This window comes from Lepidochelys kempii, chromosome 8, assembly GCF_965140265.1.
Source record: "Lepidochelys kempii isolate rLepKem1 chromosome 8, rLepKem1.hap2, whole genome shotgun sequence".
NCBI classification, from domain to species: Eukaryota; Metazoa; Chordata; order Testudines; family Cheloniidae; genus Lepidochelys; species Lepidochelys kempii.
In genome coordinates, this window is record NC_133263.1 from 106,417,759 (window position 1) to 106,433,206 (window position 15,448).

At 48.0% G+C, this 15,448-nt stretch overlaps 1 protein-coding gene across 6 annotated transcripts in view; it reads right to left on the bottom strand.

Moving 5' to 3' along the window:
- DMAP1 (DNA methyltransferase 1 associated protein 1) overlaps positions 1-15,448 on the bottom strand; it is a 53,382-nt gene that overhangs the window by 33,823 nt on the left and 4,111 nt on the right. For 4 of the 6 annotated variants that reach the window (XM_073357953.1, XM_073357956.1, XM_073357952.1 and 1 more), the window contains exons 2-4: positions 12,492-12,601; positions 9,796-9,887; positions 8,499-8,694 (exon numbers count right to left, since the gene is read on the bottom strand). In XM_073357953.1, coding sequence (XP_073214054.1) covers positions 8,499-8,694; positions 9,796-9,887; positions 12,492-12,593 — 390 coding nt within the window. In that variant the 5' untranslated portion in view covers positions 12,594-12,601. Of the gene's footprint in view, positions 1-8,498; positions 8,695-9,795; positions 9,888-12,491; positions 12,602-13,348; positions 13,373-13,451; positions 13,476-15,448 lie in introns of those variants that run through there. The other 2 variants (XM_073357954.1, XM_073357955.1) reach the window with 2 other exon arrangements.

A 15,448-nucleotide genomic window follows, 5' to 3' on the forward strand; every position in this document is an offset into this window, starting at 1 on the left:
CACTGTTCACTCCCTGAGAGAAATACAACTTAATGACGAGGACAGAGAAGGGAGATCAGGTTTTCTATTTACCTCTCACAATGCAAGAATGAGGGGACACTCAATTAAAGGGAAAGGTAGAAAATTTCAAAGGGAAAAAAGGAAAAGCTTGCTTATCAAACAAATTAACCAACCGGTGAACTCATCTCCACCAGATCTCATTGATAAGAGCCTAGCAGGATTCTAAGACCCATTAAACCCATATATGGGTACTGAGAGCAGCCAGTCATGTTAGCTCAGGTAGAGAGGGAAACCCTTGTGTTTCATGGCATAAGCTGACCACTAAACGGCAGGAAGCAGGGAAAAGCTTCCCTTTGGGGCAGGGGCTGTCACTTACGACGCGTTCTGCCCAGCACTCAGCACAATCGGGCCCTGAATGGGCCTCTCGGCGCCTGCAGCATAAATGATAAATAATTAAAACAGCAGCAGCACGCTATTCCACAAATCTCCCACGGCAGGGGTTTTAGCTCTGAAGCGTCTGGCACTGCCTGCTGCTGGAGACAGGACTCTGGGCCGGATGGACCCTGGGTCTGCTCCAGTCTGGCAATTCCTGGGGAATGCAGCTGCCTGACTCCTTAGTGGGGTTTTTTGCATGGAGCTTGGCAGGCTGACACGAAATCAAGTGGAGGGGGTGCACTGAGATTGGAGAGAGGTCTGGAAGCAAGTGGGGATGGAGAACCTGGTGGGAGGGAGGGAGAGAGATCAAACGAGGGCCTAAGCAGGAGGAACTGAGACTGAGACGGTGATGAAAAGACTAAGGGGAAAGGAGACAGGCAAAAGGGGTCAAGCTTGGGGAGAAAAGGGGCAAAAGAGTCTGCACCCACTAGAGCACATTCCCCTCCAGAGCCTGGAATGGGACCCAACAATCCTGAGTCTCACCATTCCTCCGCCCTCAGCAATATCTGTGCAACGCACTGGCAAAGTGTTTTATCCCCCTCTGGTGCTGGTCCAGGTAGCAGTAGTGTCATAGAATCCTAGAATCTCAGGGTTGGAAGGGACCTCAGGAGGTATCTAGTCCCACCCCCTGCTCAAAGCAGGACCGATCCCCGACTAAATCATCCCAGCCAGGGCTTTGTCAAGCCTGACCTTAGTAGGTAGTAGGTTGCCATCCTCTATCAGTTACTCTCTTAACTCAGTGGCAGAGGTGTGTGTGGAGGATCTAAAGGTTCCAACCCTGCCGACGACGTGTGGGGGTGTCAATATGATGCCAGGTGATGAAATTTGTTTCTTCAGTTTGCTTTTAAAACTTAGGAAATAACACACACAAAAATGGCACTAAAAGAATATTATGAATGCAGCAAAGTCCAGCCCTCCAAAGTTAGGAAACGCCAGAGTTCAGGTTGCCTCTTGTGCATATGCAGGATATAGTCTTTAATTACATGGTCACATATTATTTTTCCACAGGACCCTGCCTCATTTGGCACAGGCTGGCCCTGCCCTGGGGACAAATCAGGGCTGTGCACTGAAGTAGGCTGTTGTCTGTAGGACCTGGCCCCGTTTGTTGCAGGAAGAGAAAGGATGGTCTTATGGTTAAAGGAGTTGAATGCTGCCCTGGGCAACTGGATTCTCTCCCTGCCCCTGACACAGAGTTCCTGTGTGATGTCAGGCAAGTCACTTAATCCAAACTTTTCACAGGGCTCCCTGTGTGTTCCTCATTCCTGGTGCCTGACTTGAGACTCTGGGGTCTGATTTGCAGAGGTGCGGAGCAATCAGCTGCAGCTGATGTCCGTGGGAGCTGTGTTTGGAACAGCTCTGCGGAAAAGGACCTAGGGGTGACAGTGGACGAGAAGCTGGATATGAGTCAGCAGTGTCCCCTTGTTGCCAAGAAGGCCAATGGCATTTTGGGATGTATAAGTAGGGGCATAGCGAGCAGATCGAGGGACGTGATCGTTCCCCTCTATTCGACATTGGTGAGGCCTCATCTGGAGTACTGTGTCCAGTTTTGGGCCCCACACTACAAGAAGAATGTGGATAAATTGGAGAGAGTCCAGCGAAGGGCAACAAAAATGATTAGGGGTCTAGAACACATGACTTATGAGGAGAGGCTGAGGGAGCTGGGATTGTTTAGCCTGCAGAAGAGAAGAATGAGGGGGGATTTGATAGCTGCTTTCAACTACCTGAGAGGTGGTTCCAGAGAGGATGGTTCTAGACTATTCTCAGTGGTAGCAGATGACAGGACAAGGAGTAATGGTCTCAAGTTGCAGTGGGGGAGGTTTAGGTTGGATATTTAGGAAAAACTTTTTCACTAAGAGGGTGGTGAAACACTGGAATGCGTTACCTAGGGAGGTGGTAGAATCTCCTTCCTTAGAAGTTTTTAAGGTCAGGCTTGACAAAGCCCTGGCTGGGATGATTTAATTGGAGATTGGTCCTGCTTTTGAGCAGGGGGTTGGACTAGGTGACCTCCTGAGGTCCCTTCCAACCCTGATATTCTATGATTCTATGATATAAAGTACTATATCATGTTAAATACTCTGAAAAATCAGGTCCAAGCTGTCTCACATTGGGCACCCAGAATTAGTGGATACTTTTGGATTTTAACCTCTCTGTGCCACAGTTTCCCAACTGTAAAACGGGGAAAACACCACCCCATCACCTTAGAGGGTGTTGTGAAAATAAATTTGTTAATGCCTGTGAAATACTAAGATATTGTAGTAATGTGCAACATAGCAAAGCCCAGGAGGAAAGCAGTCATTCTGTCTTCAGAGCAAGGTTTGAATAGTGTGCTGTGAGTAAGGCATGGGGCGACACAATGAACAGCTGCTCAGGAAGTGAGCCTCATTCACCCTGATCCTATGGGTCCTATGGAAAAAACGAGTATGTGATCGTGTCACTAACGACTATCGTAAGCACATGAGCAAGGGGGCCGAATTAAGGTTGCCTTAATTCTGGCATTTCCTAGCTCTTCTGTGCTTGACTTTGCAACCTTAATAATGTTCTTTTAACACTTTTTTGTGGGTTTTACATATATTTACATAAAAACACTAGCCACTGAACCACAGTCATGTCTGACACAGAAGACAGCAGCTATTTATAACAAAGCACAGCAACATTTCAAATGGACAGCTTGGAACTAACACCAGCTACGCACCCTAGGACAGGAAGCAAAGTAAACTGCACTTAGTGCTCCGCGTTTTCCACTTTTACCGATAAATTATCAGGTTTAATTAATGGAGTTCAATTTTTACTGATTTACATCCATTTATCAATTCACTCAATTTTTTTGGATTTTTGATTTAGTCCTAAATGGAGCACAGGATCAGGTCCAAGAGGAGAATAGAGCTGGACCGCTTGGTAACCGTAACCATAATGTAATGAAATTTAACATCCCCACTGTGAGGGGAAAGCCTCACAGCGGCCCAACACTGTAGCATTTAATTGCAGAAAGGGGAGCTACACAAAAAAAAGGCGGCAGCTAAACAGAAATTAAAAAGGTACGGCGCCAAACGTTGAAATCCCGGCAAGCTGCATGGAAACTTTTTAAAGACACCATAATAGAGGCTCTACTTAGATGTATACCCCAAATTACAAAACATAGTAAGAGAACCAAAAAAGCACCACCGTGGCTAAACAACAAAGTGAAAGAAGCAGTGAGAGACAAATAGGCATGCTTTCAAAAGTGGAAGTTAAATCCTAGTGAGGAAAATAGAAAGGAGCATAAACTCTGGCAAATTAAGTATATAACTAGGAAGGGCAAAAAAGAATTTGAAGAACAGCTCGCCAAAGACTCAAAAAGTAATAGCAAAAATATGCGTAAGTGCATCAGAAGCAGGAAGCTGCTAAGCAACCAAAGGGGCCACTGGCTGATCGAGGTGCTAAAGCAGCACTCAAGGACGATAAGGCCATTGCGGAGAAACGAAATGAATTCTTTGCATCGGCCTTCATGGCTGAGGATGTGAGGGAAATTCCCAAATCTGACCCATTCTTTTTAGGTGACAAATCTGAGGAACTGTCCTAGATTGAGGTGTCATTAGAGGAGGTTTTGGAACAAATTGACAAACTAAACAGTAATAAGTTATCAGGGCCAGATGGTATCATCCAAGAGTTCTGAATAAACTTGAATGTGAAACTGCAGAGCTACTAATTGTAGTTTGTAACCTATCATTTAAATCAGCTTCTGTACCAAATGCCTGGAGAATAGCTAATGTGACGCCAATTTTTAAAAAGGGCTCCAGAGGTAATCCTGGCAATTACAGGCCGGTAAGCCTGACTTCAGTACCGGGCAAACTGGTTGAAACTATAGTAAAGGACAAAATTATGAGACAGATGGATGAACATAATTTGTTGGGGTAGAGTCAACATGGTTTTTGTAAAGGGAAATCATGCCTCACCAATCTGCTAGAATTCTTTAAGGGGGTCAACAAGCATGTGGACAAGGGGGATCCAGTGGACATAGTGTACTTAGACTTTCAAAAAGCCTTTGACAAGGCCCCTCACTAAAGGCTCTTAAGCAAAGTAAGCTGTCACGGGATAAGAGGGAAGGTCCTCTCATGGATTCCTAACTGGTTAAAAGATAGGAAAGAAAGGGTAGAAATAAACGGATGATACAGAATGGAAAGAGGTAAATAGTGGTGTTCCCCAGGGCTCTGTACTGGGCCCAGTCCTATTCAACATATTCATAAATGATCTGGAAAAAGGGGTAAACAGTGAGGTGGCAAAATTTGCAGATGATACAAAACTACTCAAGATAGTTAAGTCCCAGGCAGACTGCGAAGAGCTACAAAAGGATCTCACAAAACTGGGTGACTGGGCAACAAAATGGCAGATGAAATTCAATGTTGATAAATATAAAGTAATGCACATTGGAAAACATAATCCCAACTATACATATAAAATGATGGGGTCTAAATTAGCTGTTACCACTCAAGAAAGAGATCTTGGGACTGGGAGTCATTGTGGAGAGTTCTCTGAAAACATCCACTCAATGTGCAGCAGTCGTCAAAAAAGGGAACAGAATGTTGGGAATCATTAAGAAAGGGACAGATAATAAGACAGAAAATATCATATTGCCTCTATATCAATCCATGGTTCGCCCACAGCTTGAATACTGCGTGCGGATGTGGTCGGCCCATCTCTAAAAAGATCTATTGGACTTGGAAAACGTTCAAAAAAGGGCAACAAAAATGATTAGGGTTATGGAATGGCTGCCGTATGAGGAGAGATTAATAAGACTGGGACTTTTCAGTTTGGAAAAGAGACGACTAAGGTGGGATATAATAGAGATCTATAAAATCATGACGGATGTGGAGAAAGTAAATACGTATTATTTACTCCTTCTCATAACACAAGAACTAGGGGTCACCAAATAAAATGAATAGGCAGCAGATTTAAAACAAACAAAAGGAAGTATTTTTTCACAGAACGTACAGTCAACCTGTGCAACTCTTTGCCAGAGGATGATGTGAAGGCCAAGACTACTACAGTGTTCAAAAAAGAACTAGATAAGTTCATGGAGGATAGGTCCATCAATAGCTATTAGCCAGGTTGGGGGGGGATGGTGTCCCTAGCCTCTGTTTGCCAGAAGCTGGGAATGGGCGACAGGGGATGGATCACTCGATGATTCCCTGTTCTGTTCATTCCCTCTGGGGCACCTGGCATTGGCCACTGTCAGCAGACAGGATACTGGGCTAGATGGACCTTTGACCTGACCCAGTCTGGCCATTCTTATGGGTACTTATTTTTGTTAAACACTAACACTTTACGCGATGGTTGTGTGCTGCGGCTCTGAGAATGAAGCAGTTCCGCAGTGTACAACCCAGAACACACACACGGTGGAGGTCAGAAAAATCAAGCAATGTTAATATAGCACTACGATTGGCTCACAAAGAGATGCTGCCTGCCTGTCCGTTTAGTGCAGTGCTGAATTTAAACAATCAATCCTCCACAGGTAAAGATAAGGTAAAAAGGCAAACATGGAGCAAAAACCACAAATCTATGCCCGAATACCAACAGGAAAGCAGAGCTTAGAACTTTCCAAGGAAAGTAAAGACAGGCACAAAGAGGATGCATTGTGCTGCAAATATTGCAGCACTGAGGTCAGTGGTCATGCTGACAGGATAAAGGAGCATGTCAAAGTCAAAAGCAAGCAACACAAGAAGCTTAAAGAAGAAAGCGAGCTTCAGGACAAACAGTCAATATCAGGAGCTTTCACCAGGGCTTTAACAAAAGGGAGGACACAGCACGATTGTGTCAATGAATCTGTACGTGCTCTTTGTTTCACCCAACGACCGCTGTTAATTGCAGAGGAGCCTATTGATGACTTTATACGACAATCCTGTCCAGCTACAAAACCCTTCCTAACACAGACAACCTCACTCGTAAGTATCTGAAAGAAAACGGCAACGCGGTAGCACCTAAACCAATGGAACGACTTGATGGAAATGTGCTGCCTAGTCTGATTTTTGACAAGTCTCCTTGATGCTTTGGACCGTCCGATTCTTTGGCCTTTTGTTTTCAGGTTTTGATTTCAAAGCGAATAAACCCGCATTGTTTTGTGCCGACGTGACATTCATCCCCTCTGCTGACAGCCGTTTTGTCGATGCAGCAATAACTGGCATGTTTGAGATGCACCAACTAACTTGGGAAAACGTGGCCACAACTAACGCAGATTCTGCTTCCTGCATAGCTAAGCTGGCACAGAGATTAAACTCCATCAGAAACCAGAGCTGCTATGTATTACCTGTCTTCTCATCTGATTAACATTGCGCCGTCAGCAGCAACTGCTACGGAGGAAATGAAAGACGTGAAATCTTGCATCTCTGGATTTGGGGCCGTTTTCAAGCATGCGAACAGGCTGAAGGCTGTGTTTTACACAGTGTGAGACGAGCGCAAAGCCGACTGCTGTTTACCCACCATGGTTGGGCCACATCAGTAGATGAGCTTGTACTTCACTGCCTGCTGTGTAAATCATGTGTAGAGTGTGCCACTACATCTCCTAGATCAGCCCAAGTTTGTTGGTTCTAAAGAAAAACTCTGAAGAGACAGGCAGATAACCAGGGTGACTGTGAGATTCTGCGCACCAGGGTAATGGTCGCTGTTGAAAACTTGCAATCACTGTGCGACACACAGAAAACACCGGAGTTTTCTCTGACTACTGCCAACACGTTTGCCAATACAGACGTTTACCGGATCATGCTAACCGAAGTCTCAATTGAATTAAGCACAAAAGCTGAAGGAGAAAGATACAGCGAGAAAACACAGCTGTTTCTAGAAATCCTTCTGACCCCGGAACATGAGAAAACAAAAAATTATTTAAAACCTTTGACACAACACCCAGGGAGAAATGGGAGATGACCGTGGCCCGTAATCTGAACCTCAAAGTGTTTGGTGCCAAAGGTTCTTTTTGCAATGTCATTCAGGTGTTGCACCCCTTCCTCCAGGTGAATTTTACAGCAGACTATGATCGTTATGCCAGAGTGTTTCAACCATTTACCACTAAAGAGGAAATTTTAAATCTGAAAGGGGAATTTACTACTCACGTGAACTTGCCCACCCCTGACAACCCAAAACTGGATGTGCTGGCTTTGTGGAACAGTCATCCAGACACACTTCCCAAAGTCACCAAAGTGGCATGGAGGGAGTGCACCCCCTGGTTCTACCGATGCAGAGTGCTTATTTTCAAAGTGGGACTACCTCCAAGACAGCAAGAGGCTCAACATGAGTGAGGAGACTTTTGAAGACCATTACCTGAGCGTACACAAACCAGGATTTCTGGACAAGCTACTAGGTCTGAGAGACAAAATACACCTTTAAACATTTTAAAAAAAAAAATCTTAAATTATAGTCGTAAAATGTGGATATTATAAAAGTCCCCCCCCCCCCCCCCCGATTTTTTTATTTGTAACCCAATTTCATCCTAGTTTTAATGTTTGGAAAATAAATACTGAAAAGTTCCCAGATATTTGTAAAAAAAATAAAATAAAAATAAAAACTGAAAACACGGAACACTAACTGTACCACACCCAACGAAAACCCCAGTGGAAACTTCAGGTAGGTGGAACGTAATTATTTGTGTTGGAATTTGGCAAGGAAACTGCAGCCAACACCCAAAATTTGCCACATGATCCAGGGTGACAAGGGTAAAGACCTTATCTTTAAGTATCATTCAAGACATGAGCCCTCTTGCTACACAGCAGCCCCGAGATCCATGATGGGGCTCTGAGCCAGTGCTGACGCAGAGGGAACAACGCTGCCCCCTACTGAATCACCCACAGCACTCCCTGGAGCACCAAGGCTGTACTGCCAAGCTCTGATCCCATTCCAAACCCACTGAGCTCGAAGGATCAGGTGAGACTGCAGCCTGAGGTCACAGGCCAGACTGCAATTGAAAATGCTACTGCCCAATATAGCGTGAGTCCCTGCTTCTCAGGCTCTCATCTGAGACACTGTGCAGAGGGTAGCTCCCTGCTGCGTAATGACAGCCAGCCTGTCCACTTCCCCCATCCCCACATGCTCCCACTTACTTTATTGAACCTGGCGAAGGGGTAATCCTTTCCCTCCTCTGCGGCCCTCCTCCAGTGGTAGAACATGGCCCCGTCTTTCCTCGCGGGGTTGGTGAAAGGCATCCACTTCCAGGGCCGCACTTTCTTGGAGCCCAGCTTCGCCTTGACTGTGCGGTAGCCCTGCGTCGTGTCACTGGGCAGCAGAGGAGGCGCATCCCTGCAGAGGAGAGAAGGCCCAGCTGAGAGAAGCAGCAGTCTGCACTGCACTCCTCTGGAGAGTCTTTGCCATGGATCCTGGCAACGTGGTAGGTAGTGCAGGAGACCTGGGTTCAAGCCCCATTCCTGGTTTTGCACCCCCCAGGACGCAGACACCACATAGCTCCGGGGTGACATTCTGGCTTTGGGTCACGCAACAGCATCCACCCCGCAATCGCCCTGAATCAACTCAAGCTCACCACTGAGAGCTCCAAAGGGGAGTCAAAGCCACCATGGTATAAAGAATGATGAGGGTGCAGAGCCTGCTAGCAAGGTGAGATTCATTGTGTGTCAATGGAAAGTCACATGCCTGGACCTGGAGATGGAACAAACAGCATGAAGGCGTTTGAAAGGAAGAGCTGTCTGGAAAGAAGACAGTGCTAGAGACCTCTGGGCCGATAGCACAGTCCATAGCAAATGCCATATTTGGGGTTAGGAAGGAATTTTCCCCCTGGTCACACTGGAAGAAACCCTGAGGGGGTTTCGCCTTCCTCTGCAGCATGGAGCATGGGTCACTTACAGGTTTAAACGAGTGTAAATGGGGGATTCTCCATAAACTTGAAGTCTTTAGATCATGAATTGAGGATGTCAGTAACTTAGCCAAAAGTTAAGGGTCTGTTACAGGGTGAGGTTCTGTGCAGTGAGCAATGTGCAGGAGGTCAGGCTAGATCATGATGGTCCCTTCTGATCTTAAAGTCTATGAGGTTGCAGCATAACACTTGCGGAAACAAAAGCTGGTGTTGCTCCCGGTGGCACACACAGGGGAATTAGATACAAAAGGGCATATATGCTGCCCCAGGTGATGTAGCTCTGGAGTGACTGCACTTTTCTCATCACATGCACAGAGCAGAGCCTCCCCATTCTGGAATGAGAAAGAAAATATAAACAAGAGAAACAAAAATGATAAAAAGCCTGGAGGAGATGAGACTGAAGGTGCTAAATTTTAGGGGCTGGATTGTCAAAGATTCCAAGTGTGACTAGGCCAGGCACTGACAGACTGGAGCCATTGGTGGGTGCCAGTTCTCCCATGAAACTGTGCAGAACACTAACCAGAGACACTTACTTTTTATCGGAGTAGAGAAGCGCATAAACCTCTCGGTGCATCCCCTCCGGCCTCTTAAATGTCAGCGTCTCAGATGATTTCTTGGATTTTTTCTGAAACAGAAGATTTTGGTTATAGATTGAGAGTTTAAGGCAGAAGAGACCATTAGATCACACAGACTGACTTCTTCTATATATCACCGGCTATTATATTTCACCCAGTTATCCCTGTATGGAGCCCAATAACTTGTGTTTGGCTTTCAGAAAGGTATCCCGTCTTGATCTGAAAGCATCAGGAGATGGGAAATCCACCACTTCCCTTGGTAGTTTGTTCCAGTGGTTTAATCACGCTCACTGTTAAAAACGTGTGCCTTACTTCTCACTGACTTTGTCTGGCTTCCACTTCCAGCCATTGGTCCTTGTTCTGCCTTTCTCTGCTAGATTAAAGAGCCTTTTACTATCCGGAATTTTCTCCCCAGGAAGGTGCTTATACACTGTAATCATGTCACCTCTCAGTCTTCTTCTTCATAAACTAAACAGACTGAGCTCTTAAAGTCTCTCACAGTAAGGCATTTTCTCCAGCCCTCAAATAATTTCTGTTGCTCTTTTCTGCACCCTCTCCAGTTTTTCAACATCTTTTTTAAAATGTGGACACTAGAACTGGATCCAGTATTCCCGTATCGATCTCACCACTGCCATCTACAGAGATAAAGTCACCTCCCTACTCCTCCAGCTAGCACTTTTTGAATATTGGGACATTAGAGCTCTTCTACTCTTCTGGCGTTATCCCAGTATTCCAAGAGTTATAAAAATGAACATGAGTGAGCGAGAGATCTCCTCAAGACAACTCTTTTAGGACTCTTGGTTGCAAAATATCCAGGCGTCTTGATTTTTAAGTATTTATTTCTAGGAGATATTGTTTAACACCCTCCTTAGTTACTAAGGTACTGGAAACTACTTCATTGTCATGCATCTTTCCAAACACAGAACAGAAATATTTATTGGACACTTCTACCTTTTCTGCATCATTAACAGTTTTACATCTCCACCTAGTAATGGGCCTATACCATTCTTGGAATTTCTTTTGTTACTAATATACTTTAAAAACTCTTTATTTTCCTTAGCCCTGCCAGCTGTGGAGTGTTGCTTCCCCACGACTGCTGCCTTCACTCTGTCACGGAGCTAGGACGGGATTTTAATCAGTTGTCCTCTTTCTTGATTGTGGCTTTTTGGCCATCTAATATACTTCTTTTAAAACTCCCAATTTTCATTTACATTTTTCTGTCTACATATTTCCTCTGAATCAATTTTTCTCATATTTTTCCTCAGCTTTGGGAAATTAACCCTTTGAAAGCACCAAGTGTACACATTACTGGTTGGTGCTGTCCTCTATTTGCTCATATTGAATGTAATCATGTCATGATCATTGGTCCCTAGGCAAACACCAACTTCCAGCCCACTGATAAATTCATCTTTATCTGTCATAATGATGTCTAACATAGAGTTACCTCAAGTTACTTTCGCATTAGAAAATGATCATCTAGAATTTCTGGGAAAACTAGTGGTGTTTTATTACTGGCTGCGTAAGAACTCTAAAGCGTCTCCCCCAAACTGAAGTCCCCCATAACACTATTTATCTTTCCACACATTACAGATGGGTGTTTAAGGGTTAACTCATCCTGGTCTCTGGTTTCCACTGGTGGCACATAACAGATCCACACCAATATACTGTCCCTGGCTTTGTTAGTTAGCACAGTGATCCTTATGCATTCAAGATCCTGTGGGTCTGAGTTATCAATAACTTTCAAACAAGTAATGGCGTCTTTAAGGCAGAGTGCCACCCCACAACTCTTTTATCCACTCTGTCCTTCATGCACAGGTCACAGCTAGTGATTTTAACACTCCAATCATGCACATTCTCTCACCGGTTTTCAGTACTACCAGTTATACTAGTCTTTGCACTGATGACAAGGCAGCCCCAGGGAGCTGCACTTCTGTGTGGAGACAGACATTTCAATGGAGAGGAAACAGTGGCTGGGGAGTGCTTTGAGTGTGATGGCATTCTATTATTATATAGTTTCATCTCTAATTGCGCAGTCTGAGACCTATGCTACAGTCTTGGTTCTCTTGGATCTGGAGTTCCTGTCCATCTCTCAGGTTTATATTGTCCCATCCCCATAGCATCTAAGCACAACAATGCCCCTGTGAAGTATGGAAGAAATATTATACTCATTTAACAGGTGGGAAACTGGGGTACAGCGCAAATACAGATAAGGCCTAAATGACTTGCCCGAGGTCACACACAGATCCTGTGGTCAAGACAGAGACATAGCTCGGGGTCTCCCAAGTCCCATTTTCAACGCCTTAACCTCAAAGCCATCCCTTCTTGAGTTTGCCAGACATTTGGCATTTGACTGTTTAGATTTCTGACAAAATGTTTGGATTCTGTGAACACAACCCTCCAGAAAACAAGGAGATGGGTAACTGAAGATACAGGGAAGCCAGGAAATGGACGTACATGTAAGATGCCATATACTCCATGGAAATGCCCCAAGTCAACAACTATAATAGTAAGAAATATTTGTTTTCCTCCAGTCTCTTTCAGTTATAGTCATTTGAGATGACACTTGTGAGAACAGTAGGTAAAAAGTTTTCAGACACAAGTGTGATTTTCAAGTTGGTGTCTAGGGCAAAGATTTCAGGCCCATAACCCGGTACCTTATCAGAATTGATGATGTCCTTCTTATTGATGGTTCCCGTGTTCTCTGACTCCACACCCCCCAGCTCCAGAATATCCCGCACATCTGCGCCCGTCGCCATCTTGCTCTCTGGGGGCAGAAACACAGCTGTCAAAACAAGAGCCCTATGAACAGGCATCCACAGGGCATACATGCAGATTATCCTCTGAAAAATGAATCACTTTGCTCATCCCTCTCCAGTGTCCAGCAGCCCTTGCCCGTCCTCCCCACAGGGCAAACAGACCAAGTCATTCATCCTCGTTCAGCAGACATTTTATTTGATTCTAAAATGGACTTTGTTCTTCAAATGCTTAGCAATAGAAAATGAGGGGTACCAGTGAGGGGTACCTGTTCCTGGAAGAGAACAGAGACATCACCATACTGGCTCACACCAAGGTATTTCTAGCCCACTAACCTGTCTCTAAAAATGGCCAGCACTAGATGCTTCAGATATCTTTAAAATGACCAAATTATTTTGACATAGAGGACAGAGGTCAAGTCTAAAACTACTGACAAGCTGAGGGAAAAAATGACTTTTCCAACATAAAATAATGCAAAATTTACCAAATATTTTCAACTTTATATGTACTGCACCAACAGAGATGCAGCCACCTCTGGGGTGGCACCCACTGTCACACAATGAAGAAGGGGACATTTCTAGCCAAATGCTCTCTCGCTATCATGACAGTGACCCCACTGGATCTTTAGTGCCCACAAAGAGCAGAGAAGACCGGCATTTGTAAGGTCTTATCCAAAGCTCCACACACAATAAAGTGCCTGGAATTCTACTTATTTATTAAAAAGAAAAGGAGTACTTGTGGCACCTTAGAGACTAACCAATTTATTTGAGCATGAGCTTTCGTGAGCTACAGCTCACTTCATCAGATGCATGCAGTGGAAACTGTAGCAGACTTTATACACAGAGAATATGAAAAAATACCTCCTCCCACCCCACTGTCCAGCTGGTAATAGCTTATCTAAAGTGATCATCAGGTGGGCCATTTCCAGCACAAATCCAGGTTTTCTCACCCTCCACCCCCCCACACAGATTCACTCTCCTGCTGGTGATAGCCCATCCAAAGTGACAACGCTCTACACAATGTGCATGATAATCAAGTTGGGCCATTTCCTGCACAAATCCAGGTTCTCTCACCCCCTCACACCCCTCCCAAAAACCACACACACAAACTCACTATCCCAGCAGCCCTTCCCCCCAGGACCCCGACCCCATCCTCAGACCCCCCCAGCCCTTCCCCCCAAGACCCCATCCTCAGACCCCCCCCAGCCCTTCCCCCCAGGACCCCGACCGCATCCTCAGACCCCCCAGCCATTCCCCCCAGGACCCCGACCCCATCCTCAGACCCCCCCAGCCCTTCCCCCCAGGACCCCGACCCCATCCTCAGACCCCCCCAGCCCTTCCCCCCAGGACCCCGACCCCATCCTCAGACCCCCCCAGCCCATTCCCCCAGGACCCGACCCCATCCTCAGACCCCCCCAGCCCATCCCCCCAGGACCCCATCCTCAGACCCCCCCAGCCCTTCCCCCCAGGACCCGACCCCATCCTCAGACCCCCCCAGCCCTTCCCCCCAGGACCCCAACCCCATCCTCAGACCCCCCCAGCCCTTCCCCCCAGGACCCCAACCCCATCCTCAGACCCCCCCAGCCCTTCCCCCCAGGACCCCGACCCCATCCTCAGACCCCCCCAGCCCATTCCCCCAGGACCCCGACCCCATCCTCAGACCCCCCCAGCCCATCCCCCCAGGACCCCATCCTCAGACCCCCCCAGCCCTTCCCCCCAGGACCCGACCCCATCCTCAGACCCCCCCCAGCCCTTCCCCCCAGGACCCCGACCCCATCCTCAGACCCCCCCAGCCATTCCCCCCAGGACCCCGACCCCGTCCTCAGACCCCCCCGGCCATTCCCCCCAGGACCCCGACCCCGTCCTCAGACCCCCCCCAACCGCACCCCCCAGGACCCCGACCCCATCCTCAGACCCCCCCAGCCCCACCCCCCAGGACCCGACCCCATCCTCAGACCCCCCCAGCCCTTCCCCCCAGGACCCCATCCTCAGACCCCCCCAGCCCTTCCCCCCAGGACCCCATCCTCAGACCCCCCCAGCCCATCCCCCCAGGACCCTGACCCCATCCTCAGACCCCCCCCAGCCATTCCCCCCAGGACCCTGACCCCATCCTCAGACCCCCCCCAGCCATTCCCCCCAGGACCCCATCCTCAGACCCCCCCAGCCATTCCCCCCAAGACCCCGACCCCGTCCTCAGACCCCCCCAGCCCCACCCCCCAGGACCCGACCCCATCCTCAGACCCCCGCAGCCCTTCCCCCCAGGACCCCGACCCCATCCTCAGACCCCCCCAGCCCTTCCCCCCAGGACCCCGACCCCATCCTCAGACCCCCCCAGTCATTCCCCCCAGGACCCCGACCCCATCCTCAGACCCCCCCCAACCGCAGCCCCAGGACCCTGACCCCATCCTCAGACCCCCCCAGACCATCCCCCCAGGACCCTGACCCCATCCTCAGACCCCCCCAGCCCATCCCCCCAGGACCCCATCCTCAGACCCCCCCAGCCCTTCCCCCCAGGACCCCGACCCCATCCTCAGACCCCCCAGCCCATTCCCCCAGGACCCGACCCCATCCTCAGACCCCCCCAGCCCATCCCCCCAGGACCCCATCCTCAGACCCCCCCAGCCCTTCCCCCCAGGACCCGACCCCATCCTCAGACCCCCCCAGCCCTTCCCCCCAGGACCCCAACCCCATCCTCAGACCCCCCCAGCCCTTCCCCACAGGACCCCAACCCCATCCTCAGACCCCCCCAGCCCTTCCCCCCAGGACCCCGACCCCATCCTCAGACCCCCCCAGCCCATTCCCCCAGGACCCGACCCCATCCTCAGACCCCCCCAGCCCATCACTCTGAGATAGCGCGT